Source organism: Podarcis cretensis, assembly GCF_951804945.1.
Source record: "Podarcis cretensis genome assembly, chromosome: 14".
NCBI lineage: Eukaryota > Metazoa > Chordata > Lepidosauria > Squamata > Lacertidae > Podarcis > Podarcis cretensis.
The window spans coordinates 43027953-43048324 of NC_137183.1; the positions used below are offsets into that span (position 1 = coordinate 43027953).

Sequence of the window (20372 nt, forward strand, 5' to 3'; positions counted from 1 at the left end):
CCCAGAAAGGAGAAAAAGGGGACAGCACAGGTATCTTTGGAGTAGTGTGGTGAAGAAATACAAACATAAAGACCCTCAGGGTGTGCCTATTTTAAGGCCAGCTGTTCTTTGGATTGTACCCATATATACAGTACCCCAGTTTGCACATAGCTGACAGCAAATAAATGATTCTCTTTTGTTAAAAGCTAGTTGAGGTCCTAAGAAACTCAACCTAGAAAATGATGTTTAAGTTGAACTAACTAGGATGAGCTATGCTCCATCTTAGTTTTTTTGCAGGGGTGGTGGTGGCGGCAGGTTGCTCATGAATTCTGCTGGTCTGCATTTCTAAGGCTATTTATATTCCTGGGTGATTGTTGCTTGCTAATATTTGTCCTGCTTAGAAGCCTTCTAAAGAAGACCAGGCCTGCTGTTTCTGACATTTTAAACACATTCTCTTTTCACTTCTGGAGACCAAAGGACACCAGAAAAATATTTTAAAATACTTTAATATGCTTTGATTTCCTGCAGGAAACAAATCGTGAAAGAGAAACCAAGTACATCTTGATGAGAAAGGCCATTACAAGACGACACCAGGATCCAAAGAGGTCACCAAGGGCTCAACCCCATATGGCGGAATTTGCAGATCAAAAAGTCATGTTACACAGTACCAAAAACATGGTTCCATGGTGCTTGAGAAACATAATTCCAAAGCGCTCTTGGGCATTAGATGCATAGTTCTTTGTATCCAGGGCCAATATTGCAAGCACAGTATTATGCAATGGAAGTGTGGGTTTGCTACAGAAGCTGCAGACCATCCCAGCTCCCTTAGGCACAGACTGATATGATACATGCAGATGAAAACACACTTGTCACATCCACACATTACATTTCTGGGCATTCATGTAAAAATGTTTAATGGGACTATCTTAAAAACGCAAATGAGAAGCAATAGTTGGCCAATGACAGCCAGGAATTACACTTCTATGGTGGAATATAAAATACACCTGACCAAAGCAAGCACGTTTGTTGTTAAATACACTGTATATAAACACTAAAGAAAGAAGAAAAACCCCAGCACTTAAAGACTGGGACAGTGTGATTTTTATCTATAATGTAATGCAATTTAAATAATCTACTTTCATAATCAAGGTTAAGCTTTCATTCAAAACCCACTATTCATGCCTTTTCAAGAAAGGAAGAAAAAAGGAGAACCTGCACCAGTGCCTTGTGCCTGCATACCGATGCTTCTAAGAGAATATATATATATATATATATATATATATATATATATATATATATATATGGCAGGCAACTGAAAGCAAGAAAGAAGCCAGGTCACCAAAGAGGACATAATAAAGCTGCAGAGTGAAAGACATGAAGAAGCATACACACACTAAGGTAGCAGAGGGGTTCAGAATTTGTTTTTTAAGTGTGTGGCATGGATGGACAAAGAAAAAGATAAGCTAAAAAACAAAATACCTTTACAGTCATAGCCCAGCTTCAGCAAGATCATTTGAAATAACTGCACTATGAGTGATGAAAAAGATGTTGTGGTATACTTGGCTGCTCGCAGAATCTGATTTGTGTAGAAAGGGAGGCCCCCTATTAAAAGAGCATCAGTAGCATGTTAGTTGCTTCCACTTCTCTACTGACTGACACAGTGAAAATACAAAGCTAACCTAGTAGGTGCAGTATGGTTATTTTTTACTTTCCAAAATATGAGAAGTCACCCCATGGCAACAGTCATTTTTATCTTTCATTCATTGAAGCACATGGAGAATAAGTGGGGTTAAAAGACAACAACCAAGTTACCGAAAAACACTGTTAAGTACCAGTCCATGTAACTAACAACTTCAGAAAAATATGTAGCATTCCTTGCTTTGCAAATTTACTAGCCAAAACGCTTAAGTTGGCAGATGAGCAAAACTGGTTAGCGCAAAATGCGTTCTTCTTCAGCATTCAAATAATGGCATGGAAAGAATGAGCCGCTCTCAACACTAATTTCCATGGGATACAGTCAGACAAGCAGAATGTAGAACTCCTCAGAAGCAAAGACAATCAATACTACTGAGAGATTGTAATCCTACAGTTTCATAGAGGCTGCTACTAAGTAAAGAAACCCGAATGAGATGATGGATCATTCTGGAAAATAAGACAGAGGTAAAGAATGATGTGTTAGATACAGTTGCTCTGGGAAAGTAGTTCTGGAGATTGGTTTCTCACTTTCAAGTGCACAAAGTTTCCTCCTTTTAATTCTTCCTCATTTAAGAATGTAACCGCGCTCTAGTAACTCTGCCTCTTACTTCAGATGCCTATTGGCACAGCTTATGGAAAGGAAAGAACACCAGTTCTATGGAGTTTTTCTGAACAAAAATGTGATCAGATGCTTTCCTCGCAATGAAGATATGCAATGTGAGATTACCATATGCATGAGGGTTGGATAAACCTGTTCATCAAAAGAGCCTACCAAGTTCAGATGAAGCAACCAATTCCTACCAAGCTTGTGTTTCTATGCTAGAAACTGCTTGGGTTTCTCTGTTTTTGATTAGAAAGAATGTCATGATCTTCAAAAAAGGATCAGCAGCACACAAGAACTTCCTTTGTACCAGAAGCAGTCGCAGACAAATCGCCATGGGAACGTTCTATTAAATAAAAAATTCCCCAACCTTTAGGACTAGAATCCTAAACCCATGTAACTCAACACATTTTTCACACAGTAAGATTTCATTCATGCACCATTTCTCAACAGTGGTAAACCAACAGAATGAACACCAACATTACTTACTAGACTTGTGTTTTTGGCTTCGATCCCTGGAGTAAATTCTTGAGGATGGCATGCGAGCAGCCGAGTATGCTGTGAGGACCTCCTTCCGCTCAGAAAGCATGCTGCAGTCACTGCAGGTATACCCATTGCTCAGTGTTGTCTGATTCTCAGCTGTTGCTAAGTCACCATTGCCCTGAATCACTGTAGTGTCTCCACCTGTTGAATGGCAATAAATGATCTAACACTCCAAATCCAGTGAATTTGGGAGAGAAGAAATTATAATGAAAAAGACTGCCTGGTTACCTTTGAGATCACCATCATCATCAAGACCTGAAATTAAAGGGATGCTTTGTTTAAATTCAAGGAGGTGCACTATTTCTAAGTCAACGTTAACTGCTATACCAAAAGAAATTCTCCTGCTAATTCTAGAACAATAAACAAAAAGCATAGTGGAAACTTTACTATGTACAAGGGAATATCTTTTTTTTATTAAGAACAACCATTTATGTTATCTACCAAACAGGGTTACATTTCCAGGCGGAAATGTAAAGCAACAAAAAACTGTCTTTTATTACCCGTGTTGCTACTGGGGAAGCTAGATAATTGGAAGCACACAATGTTTCTGTTGCTTGGTTACCACTTGCTCTAGCTGTAGCTCACTACATAGTAGTAAAACAAGGTGGTTAATGCCAAAATTTACACTTAAAAATGCGCTACTAGTAGTTAACACAGGTTTCTTCAACCTGAGGTAAGCGGAGGCCTACAACTAGGCTAGTTAAGTAGCATATGGCCTACAACTACGACAGCACCTTTCTCTGCTCACACAGGATCAAGATCTTCTGACAGTAGCGCTGCTCATTTGGCGCCCAGTCCTGCACACCTTACACCAGAGTAAGTGGGAAATTGGCCTGAACAAGGTCAGACCTCAAGTCAGAAAGGATTATAAGGAAGGAGGGCGGAAAGCTTTATACACATTATGTTCCTCATCTGTCTCCCCAGGTACAGTAGCCCCACAGATGCTCTTTTACACAGACTTTCCAAATAAAAGATAATTTATCAAGGTGGATTAAGGCTTTGTCTCAAATCTGTCCTTGAAGTTAATTTACAGTGACATAGCAGCACCTTACTCCACTTGGAAATTAATGCACTTGCTCTACAATTCTAGCAATCCCCATACAGCATGCCTCCTTGAGAGGAAACAGGATATAAGCTGCTTTAAAAGAGTCATCTGTCCCTCTGTTTCCCCTTTCTCTAGTTTCTCAGGCACCTGGTCATTAAAAAAGACATTAGTGAATCTTCCACAATTCTCCTAGTGTTTTACATTCAGAACCTCTGTTTACCTTGCTATTTCAAGTAGAAAGCAGCCAGACTGCCACACATATTCTATGTATTTTGAAATGTACTGCTATAAAAATACTTCCATCTCAAATGGTGTTTTTTAATTTACAAAATCCCTGAACAATTTACAGATGGATGCAAATCCAACACTGTAAGAAAGACGAAGTCATCTTGAATGAAATCATATCAGTAACTAAACTAGTTTCATATATGTCTAAAATTCAAATCGTAACATGGGGCATTGGCACTGGGGGACTGCAGGAATAAGTATAGATTAACAGGCATTGCCTCCTCCACCCTCCCATCAAAAGGAGTGCCACCTGATTGCAACTTTTCACAGGGGAAGTCAATGACAGGGTTTATATTTGAAATACACACACTTTACAGGACCAAGTTTACTTTTCAATACAGAATCCACAATTCCTTTTTTAATAACTCTCAGAATCTTCAGCCATCATGTATTTCTGCTGAAAGAATCAAAGTGTGGGTTTTGTTGTAGACATATTCACAACTCTAAAGGTGATAGTAAGCCTTCATGCTCCACACTCTGTGAAAGCTCATTCTCAAAATACTAAGTTGGACCCAGAGAGATCCTTTAAGTACAAATTCACTTGCATTTGGTCAGCAGAATTTAGAGCCATAGATCCACATAGGAATCTGCCATATTAAGTTGAAATAGTGGTCCATCTAGCTCAGTATTGTCTCTACACTGATTTATAGTAGGCCTCCAGGATTTTTGACCAATCTTTTGCAGCCTTGCCTGGAGGCGCCAGGGACTGAACCTCAACTTTTTGCAAACAACAAAGCATGTGTGTTGTTGAGCTATGGCTTCTCCCTCTGTTTTAATCACAAAACTGCTTCTGGAATTCTTCACATATATATATTTATATATATATATATAAAATTTTGAAATGTAGTAGTTGCTGCTATTTAAAAGACAAAATCCAAATCCTCCTTGGGCATCAAGGATCCTAGTTGTGCCACCAAACAGAACGTAGCCTAAATGTGTAACCATTTCTTTCTTACTCTGCCTTATTGCGTATAATGCAGCTTGCCCTTTGAACTAGAACTGACACCACAGATAACAGTATACATGCTAAATATACAGTATGTGTATTGTAGAACATTATTACCTACCCCAGAAATGGTCAACAGCTGTCTGCTCCTGTATTGAAGACTCATCCAATATAGTTGACATTAAAGATCCATCACTTGTGTGGCTACTGAAACTACTGTGGCTAAAACTGGAAGAGCTGGGCACACTTTTTCTTGGGGTATGTCTTACAGAGCCAGACTGTTTCGCCACACTTTTACGCTGCTTTGCAAACCTTAAAGAAAAAGAAATGTCAAAGCATAAATGTGCAACATTCACCAACAGTTCAGGCATATTAAGAATCTGTAACACAAGGCAAAAGAAAAGGGGTATAATAATCCAGCAGGTCTTCTGAAGCCATGTCAGTGTTACTCTAGCTATAGCAACAAAAAAAGGAAGCAGTTTTCCTTTCCTCTTAAGCTAGGAAGACATCTGAAGGCAGCTCTGTATCAGGAAGTTTTTAATGTTTGATGTTTTATTATGTTTTTATATGCGTTAGAAGCTACCCAGAATGGCTGGGGCAACCCAGCCAGATGGGTGGGGTATAAATAATAATTTTGTTGTTGGGAAACATTACTCCAATGTTAAAACCGTCATAGAGCAGATAGTGGTGCAATTCAAATACACCAGTCTATGGTCTATGCTAACCACAGGGTCTATACAATGTGGAAACACAGATTGTAATCTACACAATGAGGCAAAGTACAGTTTATTTCAGAGTTGCATGCTGGTTCTTTGTTTTCTTTCTGTTAAGAATTCCTAGCTTAGTCGAAATGACAGAGAAATTAGGACACCACAGTCATGGCTTCACAAGGTGTCTGAACTGTGTCAATGTGTGAAAACTGAACTTCCAAGGTAGTTTATGATAACAATAAATCTCTTCCTGAGATCTGCTAACCTATAGGTGCCCATGAGGAAAGAAGATCCCTCCTGTCACAAATTTTGTAGCATATACAGAAAAACGCTTTCATTCCGCTTCCAAGCATCTTTGATAGCATATGCATTGTGAAAATATCAAGCCAGCCCCTCCCAGAGTTCTAGATGACTCATGAGAGGAGGCCAGTCTGTGACTTTGCACAATAATCACAAGCAGTGACAAACACTGCTTCTGCTTCTGGACAACTCTGGTACCTGGTGTAACATCACATTCTTTTTTCCAAAGGACTCATGGGAAGAGAGAAGGGTCACAACTATACATAATGGTTGCATACCAAAGCTGTTCCAAATTTGTGGATCTCTATTTAAGCCAGTCCTGTTCTATAGACTACGCCAAAAAATATGCAGAAGTCCTTTTTTAAACCACTGATCCTAAACTTGGAAACAAGTCCAATTAAAATTAAATAGCTGTAGCTTCCTAAATAAAGGAGTATAATCTAGGCAAAGTTAACCCTTTAAAGTCCCATTTTTAATGCATGAAGTAAGTAAAAGTCTGCATTTCTCCCATTTTAAATCAATTGTACTTTAATTTTTTGACTATGCCAATTTTATTTTATTTTTAGCACTAGAAATGGTCACATCGTAAACAAAACAATATGCACATATACATTCTGAATCCTCTCTTACTGTAATGGTATTTCCAAGAAACAAAGTCCATGAACTTTGGTGATTAAATAAGCATCCTTTGGAATGCAGATTAATAGTGGGGTTTCTTGTAGGAAGCCCCACTGAGTAACATGTGACTTATGTTGTCCTACTTGGAAGCGACTCAGAAGGGACTACTTTAAAATAAAGATTCAGTAACAGGGTTTAAAGAGTGCCACTCACAAACCATTTCTTTGGGATTAACCCAATGAACAGTTCATACATTTTCTACAGGGGACAGGGTGGGTGTGCAGGCAATGTGTACTTGTGAAATGGTTCTTACTTAAGTCCCATTGAGGTCAGAAGGAACTGTATTACATGCCATTTGGCAGCTTTTGAGTTCTCACAAGAAGCCAAGATAATCCATAATCCTAAAATGTTTTTCTTGTGAATATTACCTCCTTCCATCTAGTATCTAGTAAACTCCCCCCACCCCCAAAAAATGCAGTGTTAACCACACTGAGTGTACAATGCAACACAAGACAAAATGATTACTAGAATTTCCAGTTACAGAGTTAATCAATCCATTTGAACAGTCCAGAAATGTAACCAGCCACTGATCACCAGAGAAGCATCTCCTGTGGTTGACAGGTCTGAAAATAATGCAGCCATGTGGACTACATATATAGCTGTCTTGAAGATCTACTTGCCTCTTTTATTTTAGCTGGGGACGCAGAACACTGAGCTTACATTAATGCTTCACAGAATGACCAGGTACAAAGGAGGATCTTGCACAGAGGGGGGAAGTTTGGCAAGAGCAGCTTGTTAAAGATGTGAGAAAAGCTGCCCCACTCTTAAGATTATGCAACTATTAAAAGTATAGAAGCTCCATCCTCAACTAACCAGTACTTTGAGTTTCTCGTACAAACCACACTCTCCATTTGCTGCTGCTACTTTTCTTGGACTCAAAAGTCACAAAAGCATGTGCTAAAGGGTTAGGGAAGAAAACCTAACTCAACTGGAGACTACAATAGTAACTAGTACCATTTTTAAACAAATATTCTTTTAAAGAAATTCTACAGTAAAACAGAGGTACTTGCAAAACTGAAGCATCACCTTCAGTTCTCCAGGAGAAGATGCCTAACTTTGGGAGGAGCAGTACTCCTCTTTTTGCCCACTGAAAACCCAAGGGAGAGTCAAAGTTTCATGCACACCTTTTAAAGAAAAACTAGTAACTATCATGATTCCCAATGCAATATAGAAATACAAAACAAAAATCACAGCATGCAGTTGAACCCCTTAAAATTTAATAGAATGGAAGCAGTAAGAAGGTAACTTACATGAAGTACCTATTAAAAGAAATGCTTACTTAGTTGACTGGTCTGCAAATGCCTTTTTCCCGCCATAGGAGCCGGTGCCACCACCAAAGATGCCTTCATTGTGTGTATCCTCAGGTGTGTTATATGTTACAGCAGACAAACGTAAGCTGCGCCTTGACATTCTTGGGGAGTCAAACACAGGGTCCAGTTTGTGTTCCGTCTCAAAATCTAGAGCAGTTGATGAGTAGCTTGAACTATAAAGGAAAGACAGAAAAAGATTTTGGCATATATGTTGAAGGCAGCAGGCAGCTTCTCAACAGAGATGAGGAGACAGGAGTATAATTAACTGCTGTTGAGCAATCCATACTGATTGCTGTTAATGCTTCCAAGTAAAAATCAAGGCACTTAAATCTTTGAATCTCTTTGGGTCTTGCTCATCTGAGAGAGTCCCCGTTTCTCCTTGTGCAAACCCACCATTTTATTGAAGATCACTGGGTTCAACGCTACTTCCCATCATGCAGAGAGATCAGAACATTGGAAAGGAACACCATCCTTTTCAAGGCTTTGAAATCTACCTCTTTCTTAATCTCAAGGGGGAAATGTGAGGCCCACTTGCTTATGAAGACATTCAGGATGTGAGCTGTTGCAATAAAATAATCCATTTTAATCATCTGCTGTTCTACAGGATTGGACATTAAACAAAATAATGTCCAATTATTTACTTACTGCTATGGAGTGGGCATGTATCTTTTTATCACTTTAACTAATTTCTCAGAGTAGCCTCAAAAGGTTTAAAATATTTTAAATGAATGAATAAATATTCCAGTGCTTCAGGAAAGTTAGTTTTGAAGCCTAGAGTAAAGGTAGGGAATCTCAGGCCTCTCTATTTGGTCCTCGTCACTCTCCCCAGGGTTGTAACTTCTCCCACAGACCATAACTTCATTAAGTGCTTTTGCTTTGCTGGAATGTGTCCTTGAAACTGTGATGATGCTTCTTGCTTGCCTGGGAGAACAGAGATATGTATGTTTATATAAACCTCTAGTTTTTGCATGGGTGGACTGTGACCTCTTACACAAAGGAAAGGGTTACATCTCCTGTTCTGCCACTTTTGTTTCTGGCGCTGCCCACCACTGGTATGCACTCCCTGGAATGCTGCCGAGAAGAAAATGTTGCCCTCTGGTTCCAAAAAGGTTTTGTGTTTTTATCATCACTGTTAAAGTTTGAATTTGTCTGAGGGCTCAGTTTGGGTAGTTTCACTTGCTTTCAAATATGTCCTATCTTGAAGTCTAAAAGGCGTAGTAGCTTGGCAAACACGGCCAGAAACTAAGTTTACAAGCAGGACTGTGACACAAACTTTGGAGTAGACGAGGCAGGTGCTCTCCACAAAGGATCACCTATTGGTCCTCCCTATGCTACTTTCTTCCTGCAACCCACAGCTTCACTTTTGCACGTAAAACATCATCCCATGTGTTTCCCTGCCCAGCACTACTACTACTACTATCAAGTGGCAGGATACACTGAAGTCATCATTATGAAAGAGTGGGGGTGACTGACATGGTGACTCTCCCCATGACTGAAATGCACTCTACTGTACTTGCTCTGGAAACTGCAATTAGTGCAGAATGCTGCAGCACAGTTGCTGACAGGAGTGAGACCTCGTCAGCATATAACGCATCTGCTGAGATATCCGCATGGGAACCCAATTTGTCAAATGACCGAGTTCAAGGTATTACTGTTTGTATATCAAGTCCGTAACAGCATGGGACCAGTTTAATTGTGGATTGCCTTATCCCATAAGTATCCATTCACTCCAATCTACAGAACTGGCACTGTTACAGGTGCCATACAATACTTGTTCCACACTTGTTAAGAATATGATCTTTTAGTGTGGCAGCACCATCTATTGATATCAGAAAGGCATCTTTGCGGTACTCAGCACCCGCTTTTTGTTTATTATATTATGATTGTTTTTAAATACCTGTTTTCATTTGTTAATTCTAATGCTTTTTTTGTAAACAACTTAGAGGTTTTATTATTACAATCAAGCAATGTGGTGAACTAATAATAATAATAATTTTAAAATGGTGATACATTTTTCAAGGGCCAGCACAGTGCCTGCAGTAACAAGTGGTCTGTCCTTATATCCAGGGAGCCATGTTAGTCTGTTGTAGCAAAAACAAAGTTGTTAAATGCACCCATGAAAATATAAGTTATTTTAGGGGAAACTAATTTAGGATTAGGGACCGCTTACAGCAGGAAGGTAAACGGCGTTTCCGTGTGCTGCGCTGGCTTGCCAGATGCAGCTTGTCACGCTGGCCACATGACCCGGAACTGTCTGCGGACAGCGCTGGCTCCCGGCCTATAGAGTGAGATGAGCGCACAACCCTAGAGTCTGTCAAGACTGGCCCGTACAGGCAGGGGTACCTTTACCTTACCTAATTTAGGATTACATTTTTAAAAGCAAAACAATGGTCTGAAGAGACTCCCTTTTCATGGAGAAAAAAATGTAATGCCACATTAAACCAAATGTCAGTGAAGTGGAACTAATGCTGAAGAGAAAGCAGCCTTGAGCGTTGTGTGGTTAGTATTAGAGGGAGGAAAAAAACAGAATTCTGGCTTGAGAATCTCACTGCTAAAAGTTATTAAACTGAAACTGTTGCAAGCCAAAAATGGCTTATCTTCTGAGTTACACCAATAAAACTCAGAGACAAAAACGTGCACAGCTTCAGTTTTAAAAGCAGGAATGCCAGGAGACTGCAATCATAACACAGAAGATTGGGTTCAATCATTTATGGGGAAGAATGGGGTAGCTCAGCGGCAAAACATGTGCTTTGCAAACAAAATGTTTCAATCCTAATAAGTATGTCCAGGTAGGGCTGAGAAAGACCCTTGTCTGAAAGCCTAGAGAGCTGCTGCCAATCAATGTGTATTACTGAGTCAGACCATTGGTTCACCTAGCTTGGTTTAAAGCAGCTTCCCAGGATACAAGATTTATACTCTAGACTTTTAATTGCATATATAAACATATTTCTCTATTAATTCTGCAGTTTCACACATAGGAAAAAACTGCATATAGTCTTCCCTTCCACTGGCATGGAAGGGAACATTCCAGCACATGGGCAGAGTCTAAATTATTTGCTAATCATTTTAAGATTAACCACCACAAAGGAGAATTATCTCCAGCTTGTCTACAAATAATCAGGGGTCTGCAGGGATTGAGTGTGGAGTGCCACATTCAATCATGTGTGTCGAATCCCTACCCCCACCCACTGTCTGAAGTGGGACAGCCCAGACACAGGTTTGCTGTCTGAGAGAGAACTAGGCCATGCACAGCAGCCCAAATCGTATTGGGCCTCAGATAAGCTGGACCAGGGTTGCTTAAGATGCATTAAAAGCATGTTCTACGATAACTGACAGATGGGGAAGTTCAAGCCCAGGGGCTGAAAGCAGCCCTTGAAACTCTCCCCAGGTTGCACCCTGCACAGGCCCTACTTCCAAGCCTGAGTGTTCTTTGAATGCATCCTTGAACTCTAATCATACCTCTTGCTTGTCTGAATAAAGGACAGAGATGGATGCATGTAAAATTTTCAGGATAACCAGCCTCATATAACCAGCATGCTTTAGTGTAATTAATGCATGAAGGGTTTAATACCATAGAGTAAGCTGTCCTGCCAAGCTTAGCTATGCCACTTCCCCTTACCTTGGGTGGAAATAGGTAAACAAGCCTTTGTTCCCTGCTTCCCAGTCTACTTGAGGACTCAGCATGTGAGGAGGTCTGAAGGCTGGTTCCTCCAGCTCGGCTGCACTACTCTCACCAACCTCTTGTGTTCCTATACTTATAGTTTAGTAGTTTTACCACTTTGTAACTAAGCTACTTTTTACTGCCTCTGCAACTTTTCTAACTGACATATGGAAGAACACATTATTTATTATTACCCATAAATCTCAGGGCAGGTTCCTGAGACCTTTGGTGAGTTTGTAAGTAAACCAATTTAAGTTACCAAATGTGTGTTCTATGCTGGGAAACTTCAGAAGGAACTTTTAAATGGGACAGTTTTGGAACTCACCCAGAATAACATATTTTTAAGGTTTTACATCCTACATTTTCACACTTTATTTGCCTCATATTTTATGAATTTATATCCGCTGGTTTTCTCTCACCAAAGAGTACTTGCCCCAAATTTGAATCTTGGCATTCCAGAATTCTCTTCCTTTTATATCTATTTTTCTTGAGCCAATAACATTTATATTCATTCTTCCTCCCGCTTTTGCCTCTGGCCTCACAGGCATGTGGCCCTCAGAAGGTTGCCCAAAATGGAATGTGGCTCTTGGGCTGAAAAAGAGTGCTTGTTCCTGTTGTAACTTCATTTAGTACCTGGCAGCTCACAATTTTGCTTTTTAAGGGAGTGATGGCAATAGTCTATTTAAACACTCCCCACAAGCTACTATTGGCACTTGTTAATATACGGCTGTTTTTATTCTACTTCTGCAAGTGATGGACTACAGGCACACTATTCAAATGAAGTACCAGGCGCTACAGACAGCTGCCACTAGCCCCAATTTGTTTTCACTTGGCAAATACACCTATTTGTTTAATAGCATATTTGTGAGGGCTGCTCACAAATGCAGATTGTTTTTCAGGTCTTATTACTCTAGCTAGTAACAGCATAAATGGTGTCCTACAAACAAGAAAATTGCTCAAACATTAACAGTGCAAGAAAAACAATTGTCACTTGTAAATTTCAGAGATGGAAATAAATCCACAAAAGTAGCCAGCCCCATCTACTTCTCACACATGCTATGTTGGTGGCACAGTGGAGGTTGGAAAAGGGGAAGGATACAACCCCTTTCCAGGTAAAGCAAACTTCTTACTTAGTAGCCTGGAGGTAACTGACCACCAGCAACCAAACAAGTAGCTATTTACAAGGCTAGTATGAGAAAAAGAGCTACAGAATACACCAGTTTATAAGCTCCACATATTTTTCATGGTGACTTACTTGGGGCATAACCATTATTCAGTAAAGCTTGATCTACTATTTTCCTTTTTCATCTAGGTCTAGGCAACCTGAGAAATCTCTGACAATACTATCTTCCTAACAGTTACTCCCGCCCATATTAATACTGCAGGATCAGTAACATGTAACATTAAAAGTTTATTGCAAAACTTAGCAATAAAAGCACAATTACGAGTAATAGTAAATTTATACCTTTGTACTTACTCTGCAAAACTGACAAGGATTCCTCATTGCAGGAGGGAACTATATTAAGTTATCTACACACACACCCTGCCATGTAATACCCCCCCCCCCCGCCCTGCATTTGCAAGCTAAAACAATGGTATTTGGGTGTGGTTCCCAAACACTTTATTTACAGCTACTTCCAAATCCTGAGTCACTGTCTTAGTCACCAGTGGTGCTGGATTAGAATCTACTGTAAAAACCTAAAACCAAACTGCTACATGTATCTATAAACAGGAAAGTCAGTGAGAGTTATGATCAAATGCCAGGTTTCTTTCATTGATTTAAATCTTGCCACGAAACCACAACATACAAAGAAACCAGGTTCTATAGAAGGCAGCTTCTCCATAAGGAAAAAGATTCTCACCTGAGTGCATAAGTATAGCCAGTGTTCTCTGGCACGCATTGGGGAGGGGTATACGTGTGGAGACGTGAAAAATCCATGGTCACTGTTTCAAATCATACTGCAAAAAGTTGAAAACACAGTGCTATATAACAGTTTAAAAGACAGAAAAAAGAGCTCTTGCTTGGTTCAGCCGGTACTTTAGAATACTGCAAATAATTCTTTGGCAGAGGAGGAAAAAAGCCACTGGTATCAGAAGTAGTGTGCATTTTTAATGTGGCTGCTAATGTTAGATATCCCTTATCAAAAGTCACATGAACCCTAAGCACTTCCTCTTCTGGACAGCTTCTTCAAAAGTCTTAGGCATGCTCTGTTCTGTTTACAAAGTTCTCTTAAATGGTGTTAACAAAAAGCTAAACCCTGTCCATACCTACAGTGCTGCTTATAGTATACTTGACAGATACTATTAAACTGCACTTTGCTGAAAAAAACCAAGAGTTTACAACACCCACAATAGTATTTTTTTCCACTGATACTAAACTAAAAGTTTTCTAGGTATTGAGAACTGCACCAATCAAAACAGTTAAGTAAACAAAAAGTGATGTGTTTCATATAACACCACATTTTTCTTTTAACATTTCATTTGTGCCAATGGAATGGAAAGAGGGAGTCTGGCTCGGCTTGTGCTTTGAAAGAGACAGCCCTGTTTAGCTGGGATTGATTCAACTAATCACCTCGAAGAGAGCAAAGGCGCTTATGTACACACCCTATAGGCTGATCCAAAATGCAATCACAAATCTAGTGCTAGATCTGTATTCCTGGAACTTGTTTTAGCTCAGGCATTTTAAGGGAGTCACTTTGAAATGTTTAGACTGATCTAAAGAGCCACACAGCTAGTTTTGCTCATCCAAAGGGCCTTTGGGTATGTTTTTTTCAAGAAGCAGTCCTGAATGCAAGCTACTTTTAAAACTAAGCATTTGTAAAGTATTTTTGTATGGTTTGGAGTGCAGAAAAAAATCCCACACAGCACACTGAAGGTCTTGGATGGGCCTGCAGTAGCTCTTTGGATTCCAGTCTTATTCAAAGCATTCTTATCCCACGCTTCAGCAGAAAATGTTTCAGAGTAGTTTCCAGATCAACTAAAAAAAGAAAGAAAAACTCCAGCCTTGCCTTCAGGCTTATAGTGTAAAAGACTAAAGGAAAAAGAAATGGGTAGGGAGGAGGGGGGAAGCTAACTCAGGGACAATTTCTTAAAGTTACAATTCTTATAGAGACCAGCTGGGGTGGAAACAGTTCAGGTGGCCTAATGGAATAATGGAATGAGGAATGATGGAATGATGAAATGGGGAAACCCAGCAAGATGGGCAGGATATAAATAATAAATCATTATTAAAATTATTATAATAACCCTTGCTGAGTGACAGGTGATGGTGATGAAGAGCCAAAAGCAACCAGTCTCCCTGCAGAGCTGATGGAACAGCCCTGCTTCCCTTCTCTAATTCTGCTGCAGCCTGAAAGCAGGATTTTTGAGTTTTCAGTCTTTTACGATGAGTATAAAAACTGAATGGATATTAGCTGAAGGGCTACTAGACTGAAAGTGAGGGAAACACTAAAATTTTAAACAAAACCACAATTTAAGGTTGCAAAATGCCTAGATTTACGGAGCAGTTCAAGTAACAAAAGCATGAAGAAATGTTCTTTCATAAGAACACAACACAAAACATTGAGCAATATTAGCTGTAAAGGCTGGTATTTTTAGACTTACTGGGCAAAAGGGTGCCTTCAAGGCTGATATAAACTAATTCACCCTGTTTTAAGATCACATCAGGCGCACAAACACTGTTCATCTGTGCTCTTATGTGCATGCTAGACACAAACCAGGGATTCTATTCTGACTGCTTACATCATGCTAAGTGTCAGCAATCATCATCAGTACAGGACAAGGAGGAGGGAGAGGACGAACATGCAAGAACCAAAGCCAACCCACCTCTCCCATGGTGAGCCTTAAGAAGAAGTGATGTGCTGCCCTCAAAGGGTTGTATCCAATGCTAGTCCTACCAAGAACAAACCCTCAGAAATGCATGAGCATGACTAATATAGTCCCATTCATTTAAAAAGGTCAACATTGAGTATGAAGTATTCAGCTAAAACTCATAGTGACTAGGACTGACAAAATGCTGCTTTGGACAAAAGGAGGATACTAGATGACACAAGATTCTGGTTATTAAAACTGGATGAAATCCAGTGCTTGCTTTTAATATAATAGTAAGGCAAGTTACTCATGCAGGGCCAGGTTCTCAGAACAGTTTTGATCTGTCCTGTACCAATGTGCTAAAACAGGCAACTACCGTTATGTGCATGGTCACACATACGTGCACAGTGCCAAATCTGGAAGCAATGTGAAAACGACATAAGGATGTCACTGAAACATCACTAAATTGGGGGGTGGGGCGGGGTGTTTGCAGGCTTTTTCAATGGGCTTTCTGATTTCACACAAGTGCAATGACCCAAAACACAACCCCCGTGCAAAGAGGGAGTTGCCAATATTTTTTAAAAAGAATATTATTTCACATAGAGTGGCTGGGGAAATCCAGCCAGATGGGTGGGGTATTAATAATAATAATAATAATAATAGCTATAATTTGGCCTTGAAGACAAAGAGGTTTATTAGGAAATGTTCACTCCATTTGTGAAATGAGCACCTCATAGATGAAATAAAGTGCTCTGTGCTTGCTGTTTTGACGGTGACAGAACAGGCTATGGCCAAACACATACAGTAAGGTAAAAGGCCTCAGTCCAGAATTAGCATTCACACAACCACAGCTCAGTAGTGTGGAGCTGGAATGGTAAGGCGGTTCTACCAGACAAGCACATTCAGAACACAGGCAGCGCACGTATGTGTCTGGATTGCAATGCCTTGACGACAAAAATTAATTAGCTTTAATTTGCTTCAAAACCCAGAAGAGGATGTTGATGCTCAGAAACACCCCAAACACCTGACCAACAGAGAACACAGAGTACGTAGGTTGGGGAACTTGTTTATAAAAGGTCTATGACAAAGTACAGAAAGTTAATGACCTTGCAGCTAATTTTAACAACATTTGTGCAATTTGGCAATTTGTCTTCACCCTATGCGCATTACCTGGTTTATTTACTGGCACCCACAGCCCAGCAAAACTCCTATTCAATGAAGTTGTCATCTGCATATGCACAACAGAGATCTCAGATCTACACATCTCTGCTTAACTGCAACTTACATTTACAAATCAGATGGAAGCTGGTTTGAGAGATAATGCATCAAACAGCAGTATCTCCCAGGAAACTACAAGATGCATACGAATTGCAGCTAACATCGTATGTACACAGTTTCAAATATCAACAACGGGAGGGCACTGGAGTAAATGGGAATGTGTACACAGTCTCAGAAAAGAGTTTTATCCCAGTCCATAAGTGTACTGCATTTATACATGCAATTTCTAAAACTATGTGTGCTCTATATATACATCCAATTGTTTTATAAATGTTTTTTCTGTAATGTGAAATCGTTTTGAGATGGCTCATAGGAAACTATTCATAAATAAATAAATAAATAAATAAATAAATAAATAATGTCTAATAATCACCAAATTGGCACAGTTACTATCAAGTTTAATTTGCAAGATAACCAGAAGTTGAAATCAGGTTATAATTCTGGTTTCAGCCATAGGTTTGAGGGGAGTCTAAGGTTAGAGGTAGCTATTGCAATGCTGGTTCAGATGCAATGTGAAACAACAGTTTCAGGGAAAAGAAGAGGGAATAATAAGGGAGGGGTGTGTAAGAGAATGGGATGCTCCCAATTGCCTGACTGGCTTGGCAACTGGGCAATGCACTGTCTGAACTGGACCAGTGTAATTACTCGTATAAAACTGCAAAGCAGTGTACCCAACAGCTAGAGATACTGGAAACAACTGAGAAACCTGGCTGTCTACAGTTCCCTCTGGGCCCAAACACAGACTAAGAGACACTGTTACTTACCAAGCAGCATTGCATCAACAAATCTAATTTTGACCTGGCTGCTCAACAGCTGTCGTCACCCTCCTGAAACCCCACATATGAAACCTTAGATTGCCAGGGAATGATCTTTAACAGGCACAAACACAAGCTACGTAGTGAGCTGTGACTTGTGTTCTACAGGAACTGGACACATAGCTATTATTTGCATACACCCCCCTTTACTCAAGTTGGAGATGAGCTGTTTAATCATTAAGATTCCTTTCCCACACAAGGCATCTGGCAACTTTCCAAGAACTAAAACTAAATATATTTTGCTCCTTCTTCAGACTATTCTGTATAGCTACAATCACAGCGAGAACTAACGACAAGGTTATTGGAAACTCCCACTTATAGCTAGTATTGTCTTCAGCCTTCTGTTGCAAAAAACGCAAGTGCATACCCTGAAAATACAATCTAGTGTAGCATTAATATTTCTGTGGAAAGGTCAGGTTTCTAGAAAAAGCAGGCACTGATCCTTGGAGGAGCACAATGACCCTCAGACTCATAAACAAGAGAAAGGACGTTTGAAAATCTACAAATATGTAAACACAAAGAACTTGGTTATTGCTAAACTTTCTCTTTGGGAGAAGTAGATTGGGGCAAAATTTAGTGGGACAACTGTTTGTTTGTTTGTTTTTTACATGGAAAGCCCAACAAATTCATATGGAAAGTCAAATAAATGTTAGCTATGAAGGATGAGTTGGTGTGGAGCACAACCCTGTCTTCTTGAAAATAAATACACTCATTTTCTATGACCAACAATGCTCTTGTGGCCCCCAATTCATGGGGGAAATAAACATAATTCAAAACCCAATTTTCCAGGTAAGCACTCAAATAGGTTCAGAAGGAGGGCCAGTAAGAGCTTTCAGGACTAAGGAATGGTTGCAAGTGTGGCACCTGTGAACAGAGCGAGAGTAGATAATGAACTTACTCCTTAATTTTATTTTTTTTATGTGAGATAATGGGATAAGAATGAAATGTAGATGTTGACTGCTTTAATCTCTTAAACTGTTAACTGTAATTATTTTTAAACTGTTTTTATTATTTAAATTTTAAATTTTAATAGTATATACATTTTGTTAAGAAGCTACCCAAGAATGTTATCAAGCATTGCCATCTGTCTCTTAAGAGTAATGATTGCTGAGCTCTTGGTCAGCCTGTTGGAGAAGGCTAAGAAGTCCTGACCAGAGGCAAAAATGGAATGAAGTGTTTCTCTCTTGGGATCTGTGGATGGCTTTCCATGTTATTTCATAAGTCTGAGAAGCAGAGAATCTGCAGGAGGTCAGAATGGTGTTAATTGTTTTCCTCACAATCCCAGTCTTGACAGCATTGCTGTTCAGTTTTGAAGCATAAAAGTATGACTGATATCAAAGGGATGGTAGATTGGGCTCTGAGAGAGAAGACAGTGAGATGAGGAAGGGTCAAGGGCCCAGAATCTCACATTCCATTAAGTCTGGGAATCTTGGTCAGCCATGTAGAATATTTCAGATTTCCATGTGGAATGACTGTGTCTTGCATAGGACTTTCCCTAAAAGTAGAGAGACAGAAAGGTATATAGGAGGCCTAGTAGCCACTGTAGAAAAAGTGAATCTACCACTTAATATCCCCATTATTGGAATTTGGAGAAGCAGTGTGCCATTTTGGGGTTCCTTTGGACACGAAGAATATATTGACAGTTAAGAAGCCCAGATTAAAAGTTATTTAATGAGTTCTAGATGATACTGTCCTTGCTGAAACCAAAAGAAATTCATAGATGAGTCCACCATAAATTTCAGCTGCCCAGCCCAAAATAGCTGATCCACTCAAAATAACTTCTAAGTGTAGAGCCTGGGTACAAGAATGGGAGCTCACACCAAAATAATTGGCAGTGGTGGCTTTGATGGAAGTGGAATGGTCTCCCTCAGGAGGTTGTGGACTCTCCTTCCTTTGAGGTTTTAAAGCAGAGGTTGGATGGCCATCTGTCCTGGTTGCTTTAGTAGAGATTCTTGTATTGCAGGGGTTGGACTAGATGACCCTTGGGATCCCTTCCAACTCTACAATTCTACGAAAGAAGCATCCGGATCAAATCTATCATAGGCCAGCACAATTCTTCCTATCAAGGATTCATCTTGAATTCTGCTTTTTTGGGGGAATCGCTGGCATGGGTATTAATGCAGCCACGAAGCCATCCACTGAGAGGACAGTGCACCTATCCATCACTTCTATGGAAGAGGATAAAACGTTTTGTGATAGGTTTGGAAGCTGCAGCATCTTGTCCTCCCTTTCCTGAGCCTGTGATCAAACCTGTGTGGGTTACGAGGCTATGAAGTTATAGAAGCCTTAAGAGTGATGTGTGAGGTGGTGCACTCTTCCCTCTCTTTCTGTCAGAGGGAAGATAGGCTGAAATGCCTGAATAAATGAGCAAGGTGGCCTCCAAACCCACATCTCTGTAGAAAAACTGAGTAAGTACAGGAACCTCCTGCACAGAAGGGATATCAAAATTGCTGTCCCTGCCTTGGACCAGAGAAGGGCTTAAGCCAGCCCAGCCTGCTCTGCTGTCCTGTGACCAAGAATTATCTGGCCACAGAGTGCACAGAGAAAAATATTATAAATTCAAATGATCCAAGAAACATCTCAAAAAATTGTGGCCAACTCCTACATTATTGCATAGAAGACAGAGCCCTGTTTGTACCTCCAGTACCAAATTTACTCAATGTATAGAGAGGAGACAAAACAATGAAAGCCAGTGTGGCATAATGGTTAGAGT

The 20372-nt window shown here is 39.9% G+C and overlaps 1 protein-coding gene across 14 annotated transcripts in view; it reads right to left on the reverse strand.

Moving 5' to 3' along the window:
* SUN1 (Sad1 and UNC84 domain containing 1) overlaps window positions 1-20372 on the reverse strand; it is a 50554-nt gene that overhangs the window by 20335 nt on the left and 9847 nt on the right. For 7 of the 14 annotated variants that reach the window (XM_079953747.1, XM_079953742.1, XM_079953751.1 and 4 more), the window contains exons 2-7: window positions 13619-13715; window positions 8065-8268; window positions 5219-5409; window positions 3047-3073; window positions 2765-2959; window positions 1459-1581 (exon numbers count right to left, since the gene is read on the reverse strand). In XM_079953747.1, coding sequence (XP_079809873.1) covers window positions 1459-1581; window positions 2765-2959; window positions 3047-3073; window positions 5219-5409; window positions 8065-8268; window positions 13619-13695 — 817 coding nt within the window. In that variant the 5' untranslated portion in view covers window positions 13696-13715. Of the gene's footprint in view, window positions 1-1458; window positions 1582-2764; window positions 2960-3046; window positions 3074-5218; window positions 5410-8035; window positions 8269-13618; window positions 13716-20372 lie in introns of those variants that run through there. The other 7 variants (XM_079953754.1, XM_079953745.1, XM_079953753.1 and 4 more) reach the window with 3 other exon arrangements.